The sequence below is a fragment of the Calidris pugnax genome, unplaced genomic scaffold (genome assembly GCF_001431845.1).
Source record: "Calidris pugnax isolate Ruff unplaced genomic scaffold, ASM143184v1 scaffold156, whole genome shotgun sequence".
Classification (NCBI taxonomy): domain Eukaryota; kingdom Metazoa; phylum Chordata; class Aves; order Charadriiformes; family Scolopacidae; genus Calidris; species Calidris pugnax.
Genome location: NW_015090889.1, coordinates 2,951,502 through 2,972,650, shown reverse-complemented (window position 1 = coordinate 2,972,650; position 21,149 = coordinate 2,951,502). Strand labels below are relative to the sequence as shown.

Sequence of the window (21,149 nt, the reverse complement as noted above, 5' to 3'; positions counted from 1 at the left end):
ACTGCACCTGTTCTCTCAGGACTTCTTAGGAGTCTGGTTTGTAGAGCTAAAGACTTTAGGACACTGCCTAACATCACAGAACATATATTCATTTGTAGAATTGCCTTTACAACCACTAAAAACCACGTATTTAAGTGTAGTTATGAAGAAAGTACAATGCAGCCACCAACAAGGCTTCTTACAAACTTGTGTTTCCATTTAAAACTTTATTTTGTATATTCAGAACATCACCAAAGCCATAGAAACCTGTAGGCACAAATTACTTCATATCCAGAGTTTTTGAATAAAATACTTGCTAATGAAATCGCAACAACAATTTTCATGATAACTATATACCTTAATATTTTATATATACATATAAAAGTCATGCATTGTAAAGAGTCATTTCATCTATATCATGTTTTCTGGGTGCTAAAATTCACTGTATATCTTACAGGTTTAAATATATCATAATTTTTTGTACATTTTAAAGAGTTTGTTATATTGATAGCACATTCCCAAACAAAACACAAAATGTAATAAAGCTATATATTTTTTTTATTTACCTCATTTTTTTTCCCTGTATTAAATAAATTTCGTATAAGTAATAGGAAAACAAATGTTTTAAACTAGCTTACAATTAGGTAAGATATGTAAAATCTAGTAGTAGAAACTGGAATGGCAATGCAAGGGTATAAAATATGTTCTCTTTTGAGTCTGTGGTCCATGAGTAATATTGCTTCTGTACTGGCCTTGCTTTGATACAAACAAGTCCATGAAATAATTGATGGCTTATTATGTAGCAGGTGAGGAATCCTTGGGGAATTAAAGGAAATGGTCCTCTGGCAGCTACTTGTTTCTATTACCACCTTTGCTATACAATTATTCTTTTCTTGCTGAGGCACAATTAAAAAAAGTCCAGGGCCAAATTTTAGCCTGTAATATCCTTGCAGTCATAACCTTTTCAGTCTAATTCAGATCCCCTATTTTGTACTTCTGTAACATTACTTACTATCGAAATAATTCCACTGGCTAAAGTAATAATGTTAAAAGGATCTTTGTCTTTATAAAGCACTTTTTCTTTGAATTTCTATCATTATTCCGTGCTGGCTGTTTAGGTGTGTGCCATGCATGATGACCTTTGGCATCGGCATGTTAGTTAACATCAGTAAGAGACTCCGTACTGCTGGCCTCTCTATGTGACCCAATACTCTGTAAGTGTGATCATTCTTTTGATTTTCCAGTTTTGTTAGTGAGCCATTTGCTTACAAAGTAGATGTATATACATATACAAAAGTCTTACTAAACATAGTGCCTTTAAATACTTCATGTCCATGACCTGAAAATACTGTTTGATCCATTGACAGACAGACAAGAAAAAGATAGACTTTTCTTGTGCCATATTAGGTTTCTTTATGTGTTTTAAAAACTCTTTAAGAATGTGAAGAGACAGTCTTACCAAATGCAGACCAAGCACTGGACCGGGACTGAGGAGATCTGCTTTTGTTCCCAGGTCTGCCACTAGCCTGCTGGGTAACCTACGTGCAGTTGCTTCCTCTCTTTGAATTTCAACTTCACTACCTGGTAAGTTAAGGTAATGATGCTGTCCTTTTTGTAAAGTGCTTTGAGATTTATGGAGAAAAATCATCATATAATAGCCAGCTATTGCTAAGAAAGAGCCTTTTTTTCATGCTCTCTCCAGTTTTCTCTTTTAATACCATGAAGTAAACCCACAAAATTCTGCCTTCATTAGGATAAGTAGGAGATTTACGCTTGGTTTTAATAGTGAGAGATTTTTTTCTGAGTGAATGACAAAAGTTGTGCTTCTTTGTAGACACTGCTAATAGCAATTTTTGCTCAAAGAAATGAATACTGTCACTCTACCTGTGACATGTTTGCACTTTTGTGGAAGGGAAAGATGGAAGGGAAGCAAACAATAGCTCTGAGAGCAACGAGGTAATGATTTTTAATGCAATACTGCATTTTAACAGCCCCTATAAGATATTTATAATGCCACAGCATGCATACTAATAATAGTAGTACTTGACTGCATTTCCTCATAGTATGATTTTGACATAAACATACCAAAAATATGGTCATTCTTTTTAATATTTCAAAGCAGTTCCTAAAGTGCAAAACATAGCTTATTTGATTCGATGTGTCCTTTAAAAAATGTATGTGCTTCTTTTGTCTTAGATGGTCTTTGTTATCAGTATGACACACACTTTACTCATTCATATTAGCTTTTTTAAAAGCTTTGGAGAGGTCCAGAAAAGCTCACATATTATACACTTTTTCACTTTTCAAAGGTTTTGAGAAGAGCAGTTTCCCCTGACAAAGTGGTTGAAACCATATTTTTTTCTCTTCTGAACTTTGTATTGCATTGTAACGCAGTACTGACTAGAACTCTTAATATGCCAAATCCTGTAGTATTTATTCCAGCAAGTTTTAAGAGACGCTTGTGTGCCCTAGAACCAAATATAGGATTTGGTCCTATAAATAGTCACAGTTGTTCAAATAATGAGTTTAAATCATAAATATAAAACCCTTCATACAATATAAAGGCAATAAATCACATAGGAAATTGCATCAACGCAAAATTGCAACATAGTAATGTAAAGAAGTTTCACTCAGCCAATTTGGTAATTTGAATAAAAGTGTTATATACTACACAAACCCCTCCCAGTGTATCACCAGTTCAACAGACTTTCCATTCGTTCACTAATGAATGGACCACATACCACATTCATTTAACCACCACTAGCGTTTGAACTGCGCCTTTCCCAAAGAGGCTTTTGTAGGGAACTCCCTAGTCTTCCCTAAAGAAACTTTCTGTTTGTTTATGTATAATATTTTTATACATTCTGACATTCTCCACAGGAAAATCTGCTCTCCTGAAATATTTTGGGACCAGAAGCAATGGGTTCAGAAAGGAGATCATTTCAATCTCTCCTACAGGGGCTGATGTTTTCCTCATCCTTCAGTTCAAACACTGCATCATACCCAAAAGAAATCTTATGCTGGGAGGGTACAGAGATCATCTGTTCCTTTTAACTGTGCTACCCCCCCACGCCCTTTTAGTGTGAAAGAGTTTGTTTATTTGGTGGATCTAGACTATCTTATGCACACTGCCCCACCAATCAGCAATGAACATTGCACAGAAATGTTTGTCCACTGCATTCTTAAAAGGCGTGTTAGACCATCCACCGTGCCTGTATACGTTCTAGGTTCTTTCATGGCCACTTTGCTTTTTTACTAACATTATACATTGCCTTCTCTTGCTGTTATATGCAAATGTAAATAATATGATGTTGTCTTCCCAAATCTGCCACATTATGCTAAGGATGAAATTTCCTTTCTTCTGTAAATTGCAAAATTAGACATACTGGCCCATCTTTTACTTCCTCGTTTTTTTTTCACTGATAGCTGTAGTACATGGTTTTTTAATTGTTGGCTTTTTCACAGTAACCACAGTAACTCATTTTTCCAAATTCCAGATATTTCTTTTAAAACAGATACTAATAAATAGGTATGGTTGTTTGCTGTCTATAGGTTTTACATGAATATTGTCAGATAGGTGAGACTGCATGGCTGATTCCTGACAATGCAATTTCACATCACCACACATTTGCCTTTCAGCTTCTCTTTCCTCTTCTGCTGCTTGCTTTTTTTGCCATCAATTTGTAAACTCACAGTCCTGCGTTTCTCTAAGTTTAGTAGCTCTTGGAATAACTCTTTCACGTTGTGGTTCAGCTTGGCAGACGTTTCCATGAAAGCACATTTCCACTTCTTAGCCATGGCTTCTCCTTCACTGCTGTCCACCTCTCGACTTTGGTTCTCATCATTTTTGTTCCCCACCAGCATTATTGGAATACTTTCTATATCTCCTTTAATCTGACATATCTGTTCATAGATTGGTTTGAGTTCCTCCAAGGACTGTCGGCTAGTGATAGAGTAGACCAAAATGAAAGCATGTCCTTTAGAGATAGAAAGACGTTGCATGGCTGGAAATTGATGGCTCCCTGTAGTGTCAGTTATCTGCAAAGTGCATATGCTCTTATCACAGCTGATCACCTGCCGATAGGTGTCTTCAACTGTAGGGATGTAGCTCTCTCTGAAAGTACCCTTCACAAATCTCAAGACCAAAGAACTTTTGCCCACTCCTCCAGCTCCAAATACAACAACCCTGTAATCATTGCTTTGCTCAGGCATGTTTCTTGGTGTGTCTGTTGCTCAGCTAGAGGAAACAATCTGGGAAAGAAAATGACAAAACCAACAAGACAGACATTAATACAGGTACATGTGGAGAGTGCACTTTGCAATGCCTTTCCCAATAAGAGAAATGATAGTGATGTAAGTGATGGCATGCTCGTTGTTGTAATTTAAGAAAACTTGCAGTGGGTTACGGATTAATTTATTTCAGTATTAAATTTAGGATTTGCAATCCAGCCTCAACCAGTACCAAAAAACCATCTTCATCACTTCATGACTTATTTTAAATTAACATTGTGAGTTTAAGTGCTCTTCCTGCTATAACCTCAGAAATAAAGAGCAGCTCCTGGAAAATGGTATTTCAGCAAGGCCAAGGCCTGCATGAATTGCAGAAACTGAATTATTCTTCTGTCTCTAAAACTAGTCTCCTCAAATCATTATTGAAACACAACAGTATACACATGTATGACAGTCAATTACTCTAAACATGCCATCTCTTCAGTAGTTAGGGAATTTATGTCCACTACAACTGGACAACACTCTTGAGTGACATCTAAGATGCATTTGTAGTTTATTAACCAATAACATCAAGTATGCTTTGTTTCTAACTTTTTGGGTGCATGTGCTCCACTTCAATGTGTTTTTCTACTTGCATTTCAAGTCAAAGAGTACGTTTTGGTAAACTGAGATTGTTCATGTTCAGTCTGCTTTTTCATTCTACTTTTATTTCACAGCAGATGATATTTGACTCGAAAAATGCCACACTTATCAGAAAGGTTGTACAGGCATCTTCACAATATTCTTAATATTGTCTTAATATTCTTGTCAAGGTTGGCAAGTGCATGTGTCAAAGGTCAAAAAACTCCATGATCCCTGAAGTCAGTACCCCTCAGAAAAACCTGTCTGTAAATGGTAGGAACACAAATATTGTCATAATTATTAAATAATAAAAATGGTAAAGCTTTCACAGGATTGTAAGCTGTAGTTGTTTTAGAATTTATTGAAATAAATGTGAAGATTAATTTGTCCTCCCATCAGTAACAGCTTATTAGGTACACAGCATGTACAAGTGTCATTTTATATTTAGTGAGATTTAAGGAAATAAACGCTAAAAAAACCTGAACCCTAAAGGTTGGAGAAAGTCTAGGATATTGTTTCTGGATATATAAAAATTATATGCAGAATGAACTGCAGAATTTGCTGCACCTATATTTGTTCTTAGGAAAATGAGCTGATTTAATAAGGAATCATGTCCAAGTGCCCTAACAGTGCCAGGTGATTGAATTTGTCTTTTGCAATGTTGCCTGGGTAGCAGCTAATACAGAACACCACAAAGGGATTTCTGTCGGAATAACAAAAGTCTTCAAGCTATTTCTTCACCGCAGCAGGAGGAGTGATTGCACTGCAGGGCAGGATTTTAAGTTACCATTTACCTGTCTAACATGAGGAGAATAGCAATAATGTTGTAGATATATGGATGTGAGTGGAGGCTGGATGACTTTTCCCAGTTGTCAGCCCACAATGAATTTTGTGCTTCTGGTTGTAGATATATGGATGTGAGTGGAGGCTGCATGACTTTTCCCAGTTGTCAGCCACATCTTTGATGCTGTTGCTGCCTGTGCCAGTAGATTAAAGTTATGGCTACCCATGCTGCAATAATGTCTTCATTTTTCTGCTCAAGCATACCCTGATTTTGCTATCCTTCTTGTCCAGGGCAATCTATTCTGTCCTAATTCTAATGTCTGAGCAAGCTGAAAACATCTGTCTTTACATTATGTGTTGGATGAAGGAATTGTGCTTCCTCATCTGCCACACTGTAGGCAGAATGACCAGTGCAACTGGGGATGCTGATCCTGAGGCAAAGTGGAGAGCTGTCACAGCTCTGCCTACCCAGCCTGGCCGCAGGCAGAAGGCAGCTTCACCCCTTCCATCTCTCCTACACTGCAGTCACCATCATTCTCAGAGACCTGTTTAAATATATGAGCGTTCATCCTGAGGCACTGAAGCAAAATTGTTTCTCTCTGACAGCAGAATTCAAGGAATTGAAAGAAGAGTAGTCTCAGAAAACAATGGTGTATGTTCTTATATAAACGAGAAAGAGGAAGAAGGAAAATGAGCGAACAGCTCATGCTGTTCAGAAAACAAACAAAACTGGAGTAGCTAGCAAGAAATAAGAACAAATTATGCTAGCAGCATGCTGTTCCTCTGAGAATTAACTTGTACCTAGAAGCTGCAAACATGCAAATTCAGAACAGTCACAGATCTTAGAGTTGCGGGTGACTGCAGAGGATGACGTACAAGAATTATAGTTTAATATTTTTTGTGAGCAAAAAGGCAAGAGAGAAAAACCTAAAAAGAAGCTTAAGCATTGCACAATTAGATAATACGTAGCCTTTGGATTATTATCCCATAGGAACTAGTCCCCTATTATCCTATTATATATAGGAACTATGGGATAATGAGAAAAAATGCACTATGAAAATTTTTACTATTGAAATCAGTGAAATTCAGAATAGAGAAATAAAATTTTAAGAGCTGAGTGTAGTCCTGCTATATTAAACTTCATGCTTTAAGCATACTTAGAAAATTCAAAGAAAATTGGCACATATGGCTGCCCAGAAATTAGAACAAATTGAAAAGTGGCACTTAATGGCATGAAGTATTACACATCTGAAAAGCTTCAAAGGGAACCTGAAATGGCATGGTAACAGTCTTCAAATATATTGTAAGTTGTGGCAAAGAGGGCCAGGGTGTATCTGTAGTGGAAAAAAATTGCATTCATGGACTTACGTTGCAGAAGAGATCCACATTGGACAACAGCTTTACAGTGATAAGAAAAGCTCACCAATTGCTTACGGAGAATTTGCAGACTGTCTTTAGAAATGACATCACAGGATAAATCAGGTTGTAAGGGACCCGACGAGATCCCTGGTCCAGCCTGCAGGTCACAGCAGTGTCAGCCATGAGACAAGACAAGGCTGTTCTGTTCTGTCAGGGTTTGAAAACCAACATTTCGCAAAACCTTTCTGGACAACCTGCTCCACTGCTAAATTACTCTCAAAGTGATCTTTGCCCCCTTATATCTAGTCTGAACTACTTGTGTTTCAACTCATACTTCTTGTCTCTCCTCCAATGTCCATTGCTGTGAAGAGCTTAATTCCATCTTCTTGGTGGCTTTTCTGTAGGTTTTGGGGGGCTACTGTTTGACAGCCCCTGAAACTGTCCTTTCTCCAGGCCAGTGCTGCAGCCCCGGACACCTTGGTGTCTTTGGTGACCTCATCTGAACTTGCTCCAGTTTGCTGATGTGTTACCTCTACTGAGGGTGCCAAAACAGGGGGAACTACATAGCTGTTGTCTCATGAGTGCTGAGCAGAGGGGAATTATCACCTCCATCAACTGACTGGCCATGCTCCTGTTCATACAGCCCAGGGCATGGTGGGCCATCACTGCAGCCAGGGTGGCCATGCCCAGCTTGTTGCCCACCACAGCCCCAGGGCCTCCTCCACAGAGTTGTTCCCCAGCCCAAGTAGCTGCAAAGGAGCAGGAACCTTAGTTATGGCTCAGTTTCTCCCAAATGCAGGTCCTAAAGTTCCTCAGTTTTACCAAGATAAACAGTGTAAATTATTTTATTTTTTGTCCTGTTCACAAGCTAGGAGCAAACAAAAAGATCATACAGAGCTTTCTAATCACACCAGAGAAAGCCTTCCGTAAATAATGTTCACCATGTGGTTTTATTCTCTGTGTGGATCTGGTCAATGATTCTCTTGCAGTGACTGTGGTGCATTTACACCCAATTGTGCATTTGTTAATGTTTTTCATACTCCCTTATTAGTGTGTTGATTTTTCTTTGTCTTCAAATACGTTAACTAAAACACACAACAGGACAAAACAAAGTACTGTATTGTTTCATCAGCTTTCAATTTTCTGGCCAATGTGGGTATGGAAAAAATAACTTGAAAGAAGCTCAAGAAGACTTTTCAGATGTAAAATATTCTCTCTAATTCGTACTTTGACAACCTGGCTGTTTCATAATCTGCACATATAAAATAACAATTGCTTTTTACACTTTAGAGTTCACTTATTCTGGAGTTTGTGTGTAATAAAGCCTCATTTGCTTCCTTTGCTACTTTCATATCAGTGTCATCCTCTGAAGTGTCAGGTTTAACAAACCTATCCTCAAAGTGTCAAGGCATTTTTAATAACGTGCATCAATACCCTTCATTTATAATTGTTTGGCTGAAAAGTTCAACAAGGTAGTAAGTCTCCATATACCTCTGCTGACTTAGCTGTGTTTTCTGCGGGTGCTGCACTAACACAAGGCTCAGCCACTGTATGTGAGCTCAACAGACTATTCACTGGACAAAAGGCTACCTGCAATTCAGACTCAGCTACAAACTTTTACATTGGTCTGCATTCTTTCCCAAGATATTTCTGACATGCCAGTTAAAAGAACCAAAGCATTGCTCTGACAGGAGGATGCAGTTTAAGGATTCAGTCATTTTGATATAAAATCAGTTATTTTGTTACATAATGATAACCAAAATATGCCTTTAAAAAGGTTTTAACAAAGTACCTCCCATTGCAGATTATGAACTTCAAACTCTTAATGTTCTTTGGGTTTATAGTTACATGTGGGTTTTTTAGCATTTGCTAAAATATGTCACTGTTGCTGGATTTAGCTACTGGATCTCCATAGTTATCCCATAGCTATCTTTAATCATTTTTTATGGTCTAATTTTTTTATCGATTGTATTTAAGACTTGCCTCTTATGTTTGTATTTAAGCCATTAATAACATATGCAATAATAGGCAAAAAGGGAGGCTGAAAAATAACTTCTGAAAATTAATTTACTTGAATGTTTACACTTAGAGTAACACGCGACTAGAATCTCTCAGCTGGTGATTCCTTCCAGTTTGTGCTTAAAAGTAGGTGTACAAAAAATTGCTCACCCTCCAGTCTTTTCACAGTTTTGGTTTTGTTGCAAAAGATTTTCATCATGTTTGTACTGTTAGACTTCCATGAAATGTCACAGATCGCAAATTTCTTTGAATTGTAGATGGTAAGGGTGGCATTCGTTTTACAAAACAACCTGATACTCCCTTTGTTGTCTGGAGTCAGAGGCTTTGATTGCATCTTAACTGATCCACTTCTTGAGGTTTTATGATGTTCTACTGAGATGTCAATCTGATATGCAATACAGCAATTGTCAGATGTGCTGTGTATTAATTTCCTGAAAGCTCCTTTTCCTGAGGTAAAATAATCACATGTCAGTCACTGATACATTTTTTTTTGAAGTCTAAGGAGATATCCCTTTTTGTATTGTCATCGTTAAAATGAACATCCAATAAAGTACAAGCAATGCATTTAGTTCAAAATCTTGCATAGATTTAAGTTAGCAGTCCATCAAGCTATCCAGTGATGACACCACTATGCAAAGATGTGAGATGCGATGTGAAGAATAATACCAAATGTAGTTATAGATAAGATGGATTTCAGCACAGTTGTAAAGTTAATGGCCACCACATCACAGGTGAAAAAGGTATGTACTATCTTCATACAAGAGTGAAAGAGAGGTCTGTACAGAGTTTTTACTTGTTGTCCATTATGCACATAAACAGGCATTTCTCAGGAAGTATTTTCACTATATCTGCCAATGAATATGGACTTTAAGAATGGGGATTTTCCTGTTTCCAGTGTATTTGTCTTTTCCTATCAGACTTGATTTTTTGTTTTTTCTCTCTTTTTCTTTGCTTGCTTTGCTTTGGTCTTTTCAAATCAATGGAAATTTGGACATGTTTGAAGACAAAATTGTAACAATAAAAACAGCTCTTTTTTTGCAACATGAGGTTCTAGTCCCTGTGGAAAGCACTTTTTTTATTCTTATGCTGAGCAAAATGTTTTTGAAAGTCCGCTTCTTCATGGTCAGCTAGTGTAAACTGTGGCTTCGCTGCATTTATGCTGTGGCACTTTTGATTTCTGTCATGTCTGGCTTTTATGCAGGTGTTGTTCTTGACATCTTTGTTAACAGAGAAGAATATTTTCATACCTTTAATGTCTGCGTCATTGATATTTGGACAAAGCATTGGCCGGAGATATGTATCCATTCAAAATACCTCCTCTTTTTGCTCTGCATGTTTACATAGAATAGGAGGAGAACTGATCAAGTCACATCAACATGAGTAGCTATGCGTGGATTTACAGTACCAATCAGTGTAACTTAAATTATTTCATACATTTTAACTACCACTACATCCTAAATTTACTTAGCCATATCAAAATCTTAGTTTGATGAGTTCTTGCAACGTCATGCCTTGCTTTCAAAATGCTTATCCATATATTGGTGACTTCCTTGCACTTGAATTTAAGTCCTTGATACTTTTGTTAGCAAATACTACCTACTAAATATTAGGCTAAATATTATTTATTCATAACTGTTATAACTTTTCAGATTCCTTTACAAGCCACAAATATAGGGAAGTGTGTCAGGTATTTTCAATCATGTCTTCTCCCTATATTAAAACCCAGGAAGTTTTGAAATGTAAAAAAATCTGTCATATAATGGTGTGAAGTGGGATTTGAAGACAGCAATTAACTATATCTTGCTCAAGGTATCTATGTAGTGTCAAATAACACTAAGCCAATTGATCTAAGATTTCTCTGGGTTTTTTCACTGTCTCCAGTGCAGTTTGTACAAAGTACCTTTTTTTTATTCCTAAAATGAATTTTCTGCCTACAGTTATTCCACCTAATGATAAGTCCCCCAAAAGAATCTCATTGCTTTAGGAAAGATGATTATGCTCCTGATGATTAAATGCTGATAACTAGTTAAATTTGTTGCTCCTAGGAACTTCTCAGACTCCAGCACCAGCTTTGCTGTTGTTTCATAGTAGTAGCTTGGTTTTTGCATTAGTCTAAAAGGTCATGATAGAAGTCTCTCCAAGACCAAAGTTTATGTAACTGGTCACTGAATCTTGCCCACCCAGTGTTAACACCGATGTCAATTAATGCTGGATGATGGCGAAGATTGGTGTTTCAAAAGAATGGCAATACTGCAAGATCAGCGAACATTAAATCTACCTCAAGAATTCCAGCACTGAATGGCCAAGCACTAATGTACTAATTTCTCACCTGTGTTTTTGTTTTTGGTGTTTTTTTTTTAAATCTTGGCTTAATTAGGGTCTATTTGAATGTTGTTTCTGAAGTCTACAGATATAACAGTCGTGGTATAACAGCTGTTAAGAGTGTAGGAAAAATTAAGAAAATAATCGATTTGTGGCTTGTCAATATAGATGTAGTAGTTAAAAATGACATGGGAATTTTTCAATATCACAAGTCATGTTGGCCAAAGAGCATTCAACTATTGTACACTGAAAGCCACTTAATAATCTAACTTCAAAATCCGTGTAGAAGTTACCAAGTGTGGTCCAAAAATATCTGACTGAAGAGAGGCTTTTGGAGTTCCAGATTTATTTTGAGAAATAAAAAGAAGAAAACAGACCAGACTGAGCTACAGGTAAAATGGCGTCTTCTATAGAAACAAAAAATAAATAAAGTATTGTGTCATAAACCTGCTGTTTCCTTGATTTACTTGATGTTCTGAAAGTAAGAGAAAAAATCAGATGGTCTTCTTATTCAACATATTCATAGGAAGCACAAATTCAAACTACAAATTCAATTTGTTTCAACTTCAACAGTTTCTGTTTTAGGGCTAGACCATCTACAATGTTTTAATTGTTTGAATTTGCACAGAAAATTAATAGTTTAGAGATTTCTACCTGAAATAAAAGTAGTGGCTCAAGCTGTACCAAACTGGATGGGACTGAGACAGCATAGAAAGCTAAAATTGCCCTGCATGACCAGAATGACAGCAAAAAAAAGTGTATTTGGGGGAGTTTGGCCTTAGTGACTGTATTGTTTGCTTTCAAATATGTAAAAAAGAAAAAGGGAAGAAAAATTAAAATTGGTCCATTTTTTCAACTTTGGCCAAAGTGTTTCTGGCATTTTAGGAGAGTTTCTTCACTACATTACAAATGTGTATACTACACTACAGATACAGTCTAGGTATTAAGCCAGGATATCAATTTTAGAAAGTTTTTCCATAGAGGTTCTCTGAGACATTTTGAAAATTCCCTTCATACTGCTGGCACAACATAGAAGAGTAACAGAAAGGACAAGAGTCTTTCTGAATAATTTGTTGGAGTTTTGTTCTGTATTTACAGACGTAGAATATTGTCCTAACAACATCTGTATGTAATGGAGGTAGAATCCAGTCCTTATAGTGTTCTGTGGTTGCAGATGCTGTGCTCTGCTTTAGAAAATTGCCACGTTTTCATCACACCAATGTTGAAAATCTCATTCCCAAAACAATGCCTTTTCAAAATTGCTTGAAGCCCTACAAATTATCATATGTAACAGATCCCTTGATAAAACAAAAACCGAAACAGATCATTGTTATGGTAAGAAGATCTTTACTAGCTCTTGGGCTAAGATACAGCCAGTAGAGATTGCAGCAGAAATATTTTCCCTAGGCAAGAAAGAACTGGAAAAAGAAAGGGGAGAGAATTTTATGAGTTTTCTACAGGGCAATAGTATCATGGGTTTCTGAAACTAAGTTTAACCAAAGTGGCATCTCTTGGTGATGGAGAAGGCAGGACTGGTGACAGAAGAATGGACGATGCAGAAGAGTCTGTTGGTTCGTGTTCTGGTTCATGTTGGTTCAGGTTCTCTGCTAATGGTTCATGTGCATAAAATGCAGAAGGTGCTAGTCATGATTCAACAAAGAGTTTTAGAATTAGGAGCACACTTAAATTATTTTGTCTATTGTTGACCAAAAGTTTTTAGAACTAGCTCTTGAGTAACAGGCATGTATTAGTGAACCATTACCATAAAACAAGATTCAGTGTCATTGAACATAATTATCGCATGAGAAAAAACTTACTCTCATGCAGAAACAGCAATAATTTGCTAAGTTTAACTGCGGTGGACAGGTGCCCTGATGGTTTTCACTTCCTATTTAGTGGATTGGCTTATTTTAAATTAAAAAAGGATAATTTCACGACTCAGTTCCTGTTAAAATTCAGGCTTTTCTTTAGGCATGTTACATATTTTATTGGAGTACATAGGACTTAAGTGGAGCTACTCTTGTATTTGTTTATCTATGCAAGCCTTTGGTAAATCAGTATTTTAATCTTCTAGCTGCTTAGGGTAAAAACTCAGTAGGAAACCACTCAGAAGACTTTGCATATGTGTAGCTTGGTATTCGTTAACTCACACATAGGAATAAAAATGTCAAGGTAACATCATTGTGTTACTGGAGAATACTGTAGGAGATACTGTAGGAGATAAATCCTTATGGGACTGAAATTTTTTTTTTTAGTTTTGTCCTCAGGTTAGCAGACAAAATACTGTAGTTTTTGTTCAGTTTTCAGTGGATTTAATTTACCTGAATAGAGATGGAAAGATCAACTTAACAATGTTGTATGTTCCCCTTTCAACATGTAAGATATTATGACATCAGGTAGAGGAGTAGGATTATTAATTGGAATTTTTCACTCATTTAAGTGGAGAATCACCTTTCTGGCCCTCTGTTTTTCAGTAGCACAATAATCCTTTCAGTGATTGGCTATGACATTTCATATTGTAGTGAGCTTCTGCTTCTCCAGATGTCCACTAGCCAAATTAGTTGACCTTTTATTTTGTATCTCATGGAAAAAAGGTGTAGCTTTTAAGTTTTCCTTAATGGAGAAAGTTAGAAACATATGAAACACTAAAAAAAACAAAACCAAGAAGGAGAATTTCCCAAATAATAATTTGGATCTAAAGGCTTTGGATATTAAATTCCATATATTGTGAGATTCATGATAAAAATCCTAGCATAGGCAACAAGCTAGTTCCATATAAATGTGTGCATTTACACAGAAGAACCATGCATCCATGGAAGACTGGTTTTCATTCAGCAGAGGAAATTGTATAATGGCCAATGGCCCTTTTGCCGTTCAACTGTAGCTCTCAATTGTTTAATATTAATTTGAGACTATTTGCACAAATCTTCTGTAGAAGCAGAATTATTAAAGGTTAAGGGCCTCTGATGAATATATTCTGATGAATTCAACTCGCATCATTACTTCTCATTGCTGGGCTGGAAAGGATATCTTGATTCCTGTCTTAACCACTGGAGCAATTCTGGTACTCTTCCACAGATACCCCATTCTAAACAGTGTGGTTTGAAGCGAGCATATCACTATCTGTCTTGGTCTGCTAGCTGTGTGTAGTGAGTCCTCCAAAAACCCTAAGCCAATATAATATATTTTGTAACTGGTTTGTTGGGTAATAACTTCTGAAAGATAATGCAGCAGGTTTCAGGACCAAGAAGGATCCCTGACAAGTACTGAAGTAACGCAATCCCATTGACTGTATGCTTTCAGGCACTAGTAAAAAGCCTGAACTTCTACGAAAAGTTTTCTGCAAATCAGAAAGTATTGAAAAGCAGCAATTAAAGTATTACTGTAGAGTATAGTATCATTCCTGACAGCTTTCTGATAGGAGCTTCTAAATGTTCAGAAGCAGCTATGTTGTGCAATTTATCTCAAGATGGGTTGGAGGGAAAACTTCATTTATACTTCTTTTTGCTCTAACGTGTAGTTTCTTTAAGAATTAGTTTGCAAATCTGCATAGCAGGACTTTCCCAAAACCGAATACTTTCCTTACTGATTTTTTATTTTAGTTTTAAAAAGAAATGGAATTTTGTACTAATCTTCATCACTGTTCCAGCTTTCAGTACTTTCTGTTCTGAAGTAAGATAGGTAGGGTTAGCCTTTAGAGTACTTTATTCTCAATTCATGTTTCTTTTCCTTGTAGCAGTAGACAAAATTATAAAAACTATACTCTAAAGATTAAAAAATACTTTACACATGGTAGCATTTTAATGTTTGAGTGAACAAATTGGGAAAATAAATGGGTTTTAGTTGGCTATACAGCAATATTTTGGCTATTGGTGGTAGCTGATATTTGGTTATTTCAATTGCTAACTTTTTCAGAAGACATAAAATCTATCAGCCTAAATTTTCAGGGAATAATATAAATAATAATATTAAAAAAAAAAACCAAAAACAAACAACTAAAAGCAGGTAAGTCTCCTCTTCTTAGCTTCACATTAATTTTAAGTCAGAACTGCTGGACATCTTGGGAAGGAAACATCTGCAGTCCAGGAATGAATTTGTTCTTTTCATATGACTGCATTACTACATACATACTTTAAATGAGGATACTAAAAGGCCGTCAAAATTTCATTGACACTCAGATTCAAATAAAACCAATTCCATTACCTGCAGTCAGGCTGAAAGTGATTGCTTTTTCCTGCCATAGCACACTGCAGTCCTGTACAGCCAGAGAAATCAGAGGCTGATTTTTATCTCAGACACAGAAATCTAATTTTCAACTCAAGTTTATTTGCTTGAGAGTAGGTGTTCCTGATCTCAGTGTGAGTGGAAAGTGTGATTGTTACAGACTTGACATACCCTTTTTGACATTTAGCTCTTTTCTCCTCTGATACTCATTTCAAGAATTATACAGTAATCAGTATTTTGTGGTTGCAAATAAATCAGAATTTGTTTTCTCAAAAAGGTAAAATAAAGTATGTTTTGTTTTAATTCACACCTACACTTACCGTGTCACTCAGTGGGTCTTTTCCACTGCCTTTCTAGCGCTAAGATAAGATAGTTCAATGTACATTTTAATGCAACAACAAGAATGCAGTGAAATTACCTGTTTGTTGATACTTAAAAACTTTTGTTTGGGTGGAAAGTAAAAAATAATAAATGGAAAAAAAATTCCCAGATTTTTTTTTCCTGGTGCATTTAGGGAAATTTTTCATTTAAAAGGGAAAGCAGTATTGCTAATAATATGTGTTCATGTTTCACACAATTGTCATTTTTCTTCTTGTATCTAATACTAATAATTGCTTAATTAGGCATAGTAATACAAAATACTAAGGCAAAAGTAACAAACATTTGGAATCAGCTCTACATACAAAACTAAATCTGTTTCAATTTAAGTGTCTGATACTCATGTGCAGTGTGGGACGTGGAACATTCAAATGCCGCTTATTATGTATTACAGAATAGTTACAGAGGTACACTGCGAACTGAAAGCAATCCAATGTGGTATGTAAATCAAAACCATAAAAAAGGAAGAGGAGGATCAGGTTATAAAGAGAAAGAAGTAGAGGAAAAGACAATGTGGAATTGAATGATGTCATTCTGTAAGAGCACCTCTGAACCAGAACACTGTTTATTGCAGGTTTTTTAAATAAGCTAATTTTGAGGCACTAGTGCATACTGTCACGATGAAAACAGGAGTCTGCTTTTTCACACATGATGGTGGGATCTCTATATAAGCAGGTGTGTTGATTAGCACAAAAGAAAGTTATCAGGTGATCATCAAAGGAAACTAGAACCAGTACTAGTAGCAACTTCAGTAACAGCATTATCATTTTATATATTATCCACGATTTTTGTTGATACTACAAAGACTGCAGTGCTGGAGTAACATAATCTTGACCACTTGGTCCAAGAAGGATCCTTGCCTTTGAACTCCAATTTCCTTCCAAAAAGCTCTGCTCTGCAGTGTGAGAAGGGGATATTATTCAGCCTCAAGACCACCAGGGTTTATGTGTCTGCTAGTGTAAATCACAGTGCAGCAAAACCTAGAAGAGAAATATGCTTTCATTTGGCTCCTATGTGAGACATGGAAATCTGTATTTCCAAAAACCTTGACCCATTTGTGAAGAGACTTTTCAAAGCAGGCAACTTCCAGTGAAAAGTACAAATGGTATTTAGCCCTGCAAGAGACTTCTGAATTATCAAATCCAATTCTTTGCCATTGCAGACAACCATTTCACATAATCCCTTCCATCATGTTCCAATTGAAAAGCATTTAGAGCCTTTTCTTTCTATTACTTCAACAAGAAGACAATTTCAGAAGCGTGCTGCTTTAATTGTTTGAAACTTTCCAGCCTAAGTGTATTCACAGCCCATTTATACCTATTAATTCCTCTCTCTTCCCAGGGATGAAGACAAATAGCTGTACATGTAGGCATTCATTCCCTCAGTTCCATTGGGCCATTGATTTGCAACTGTGTATTTGAACAGTTGTTCATGCAAGAGCCTCAGATGCGTGGTGTGCAGTGTGAGAGGGAGCATGAACCCTGCAGGGATACCACATTGCATAGCCCCTGAATGACAGCACAGATGCCATTCTGGGAGAACTGGGCATCACTGTATTTAGTAAGCGCAGCTCACACGTTACATACCTACATGTGTGTGCATTGCACACAGGCATATATGTATTCATGCATGACTAGGCACCGATGAAAACAAGACATTCAGGAAATACTTCTACAATAAAATAGATCGAATTTTGTTGCTCCATTCTGGACTCCCACAGATGTGACTGAGTGCTGCAGCATACAGAGCATCCCACATTTCACAGAGAAGATGGTAAGAGAGGAAGTATTATCAAATATGCATTCAGTCACTCACAGACACTTGAAAATGGCCTTTTGTGATTTTTATTCTTTCATTCAGTCGAGAGGGGCACAGTCTACTGAACAAATAAAAGATTGCCTGCCTTTCAATGGAATGGAGCAAAGTTGTATTTATTTCAAAGAAAACAACACCTGGTGTTAATTAAGACTCAATATTTTTGTATTCTTCCATCATATAAGTTAAAATGTAGCTTTCATTTAAAAAAATTGAATCTCTCCTTAAGCCACTGCAGTGGCAGTAGTATAAACTAGGGCACTTCAGCGCATCGAGTTCTAATGAATGACAGTTTTTAAGAAAGGTTATGAAGCCATTATTAGCACCCCAGCACAGAGAAAAATTATATCGTTTAACTGGTCTGTGTGCACATGACCTGCTTCTAGCTTCCTTTTCAGGCTCAGCTTATAGCATGGCATGTTCTCTACATGAGATATATACTTAGATCAAATCTTGAGGTCATAACTCACGCAAAACTCTATTGACTTCGGAGGAAATTTTGCCTCAGTGAGGACTGCAGATTTCGGCCAAAGGAAATGAAGATTTCTAATCTCTCTGCCAAGCTACTTTTATGGTATGAGGTGATGTAGAAAGACAAACGGAAAACTATTTACCTGTTAGAACAGAAAGCTCCAAATGCTCTTCAGTTTCTGCCTGTCATTGCACCAGCTGTTCACGCTCTCTGCCCTGGGTTTCCTCCACCCGAAAGAAGTCCCTGTCTTAATCAGAGGGGTTGCAGCTCTGTCGCCTGCTGCTTTCCCTGCAGTGGCTGCTGCCTGCCGTGGGCTCGCAGGCTCGGTGCTCCGGCAGCTCTGCTCTGCTCCCGCTTTCTCCCCAGTGCCCGGGCCGTGGATAATGCTTTCCTTGGCTTGATTGCAGCCTTTCTGTCTGCTTTTAGGGATGGACTGACTCCAGCGCCTGCTGGTGCTACTGCCTAAATGGCGACTGCAAAGCTCATCTAGGCTTTTAACTGCCACCTACTGAATAACTGTGGAATATATATATATATAAGTATAGGTATATAGGCTCTGATTTTCTCAATTTCTCAACAAAGGTAGCAGATTTTCGCAATTATTCTTTAAGCCCTCCAAATAGTCTCTAGTTTATCATTTAAAGCTGCAGTTTGCATGAACTTATGCTTGTAATTCTCCCTTTATTTCAACACCTAAAGACAGAACAAGTCTGTTCCCTTAACTTTAAAAAGCTCACAAAGCCTTGGATAAGGCTAATCCTCAGTGGGCATAAACCGGCCTAGCCTTATGCAAATCAATGGAGCTGTGCTGATTTATATTAGCTGACAAATTAATCCTTTAGGTCTAATATTTACTCACAAAAATACAGTAGATATCAAATACAAAAAAAATGGTATAAGAATAGCTTTCATCTGAGATAGCCCTCAAAATTTCACTCATCTGAAACAGATCATTCTGTTTCATCATTTCTGACAGCAATGGAAAATAGGATTTTCAAGTTTTATGGGCAAATATAAATTAAGAAAGTACATCATTTTTTCCACCTTTAATGGTGATTTTTTTGGTGAAAAATCCAAAGGCAAGATCTCCTTCAGCTGTTTATTTTAAAAGCAACTCATAGAAATTCTCAGGGCTTTTCCTTCTAGACTAGAAGTGGGGTCCACTGAAGATGTTTGAACTCCTGCGACAGAAAAGTAGTCTAAGTAAAGGGTGTCTCTGTGAATCCCCAGAGAAGGTGTGGGGAGATGCTGCCTTCATAACTCAGTAGCATCATAGCTCCTCCAAGCTTGCAACACATAGCTGGGCTGAGTAATGACATAAAACGGCTTTGTGCTCATCCCTGCAGAGGTCAGGTGTCACCCAGCATCCTAGCATAGCAGCATGGTAAGCGTTCAGTTTTTAGAGTCTGTTGACAGCCCTTCTTCCAAGGGCATCAAGGACCTCCACCGTGGAACTTCAAAATACGTACCAATATGTGTTACCAAGTGGAAGGGAAAGTGCAAAGGGCAAGGGCACTAAGCTCTACGAGACTATTTCAAATACAAGCTTCCTTCACAAAGAAAAGTCTTAGGAAAGCTATGTGATTGTTATGTTTCTGTGCTGCATCCTGAGCTAGAGAGGGCATTTAAGGAACAAGACACCTCCTTAGTTAGCAAAATATGAGCTACCTAAAGCTTGAATGCACATTTAGCACAAACTTGCGTGTGCACTGGAAGTACAGTTTCTGAGTCAAAATTCAATCCATGGCCCATATACAGCATGGAAAAATGAGAAAGTCTTCAGTTTCCCTGTAAAAGCTTAAGATGTGAAACCGTTGCTTACTTTTCTCTGCAATGTAGAACATAATCTTTACAAAGAGCAGACAGCAGAGAGCAAGGACGAAGCTCAGTTTTGTCTTTTCTGGGATGGTTTTCCTCCTGTTAACCCCTGTTTCTTGGGAACACTTTTACTAAACCACACCCTGGCTAAAATACATCTCTCTTCTCTTGAATACTTGCAAAGCTACTGTCTCTTTCCAATATCTTAAAGAAATAGAGCTCTTCCATACAATCATCCTCAAAAATGGCTAACAGTTACCATAAACCTATAAAAATACCTTGTTATCTTCCCATACTGTATTTCTGAATTGTGATTGAAAATGAGCTAATGAATTCTCTTCATCAGCAGTATGTAGGACATGACAAAAGATCTTAGCATACTAATTTTTTTTTTTGGAAAAAATTACTGGAGTTCTTATCCAATAGGAAGAAATTAATCTTAAGAAAAAAAAATATTATTAAGAATGTTTTTCCAGGACAGCTGATGGTCAGCAGTGGATCTGTTAACGCCCTGTACTTGGTGCAGTAGTTAGATTCTTACTCCGTGATGTGATATGACTGTAGCTACAGGATAGGCTATCACAAAGGCTGTATTTTTCTCCAGAGACAACCTCACAAACACATGCACAGATAAGCTAGTGATTTTACACCAATAAATTGCACAGAACTGTAAATTCAAAAAAAGTGACTGTTCTGTGTTACAAATTCATAAACAATATTTGATATTATTAAGATATTTGTATAAGTACACTATACTGGATATAAATTAGTACATTAAGAATAGTCTTTCCACTTGCTGATTAGTATTCACACTAAGCCCCGTACTGTGTGTGACCCAGAGTCATCCAGGTGTACTGAAGGAAACCTCTGTGAAGGAGGAAGGTTAAGAAACTTGTGACTTGATAAATGTAGATGAATGACATTAACCAGAAGAGCCATTCATTGATCTTACCTTCACTATTCACGTGTGCCATTATATTGCTGTGCATAAATGGTTTTTGTACTTAGCATGTAGACACCAGTGGAAACAAAGAAGAAACAAAATTTCAGAACTTGGATTACTCTTCCTCAACATTTACATGGGACTGAGAATCAACAAAGACAGCCCAGCTATTGCAAAAGTAATTAC

General features: G+C 37.0%; 1 protein-coding gene across 1 annotated transcript; it reads right to left on the bottom strand.

The window, feature by feature from the left end:
* Positions 1–186: 186 nt before the first annotated feature.
* DIRAS2 (DIRAS family, GTP-binding RAS-like 2) lies at positions 187–18,653 on the bottom strand. Its single transcript, XM_014947657.1, has 2 exons — positions 18,345–18,653; positions 187–4,230 (listed from the first exon to the last, which is right to left on the bottom strand). The coding sequence occupies exon 2, from the start codon at positions 4,189–4,191 to the stop codon at positions 3,592–3,594; it is 600 nt and encodes a 199-aa protein (XP_014803143.1). The 5' UTR covers positions 4,192–4,230; positions 18,345–18,653; the 3' UTR covers positions 187–3,591.
* Between the last annotated feature and the right edge of the window lie 2,496 nt (positions 18,654–21,149).

Bases quoted from the DNA above. Each gene is read 5' to 3' on its own strand.
- DIRAS2 (XM_014947657.1), bottom strand. From the start codon at position 4,191: ATGCCTGAGCAAAGCAATGATTACAGGGTTGTTGTATTTGGAGCTGGA.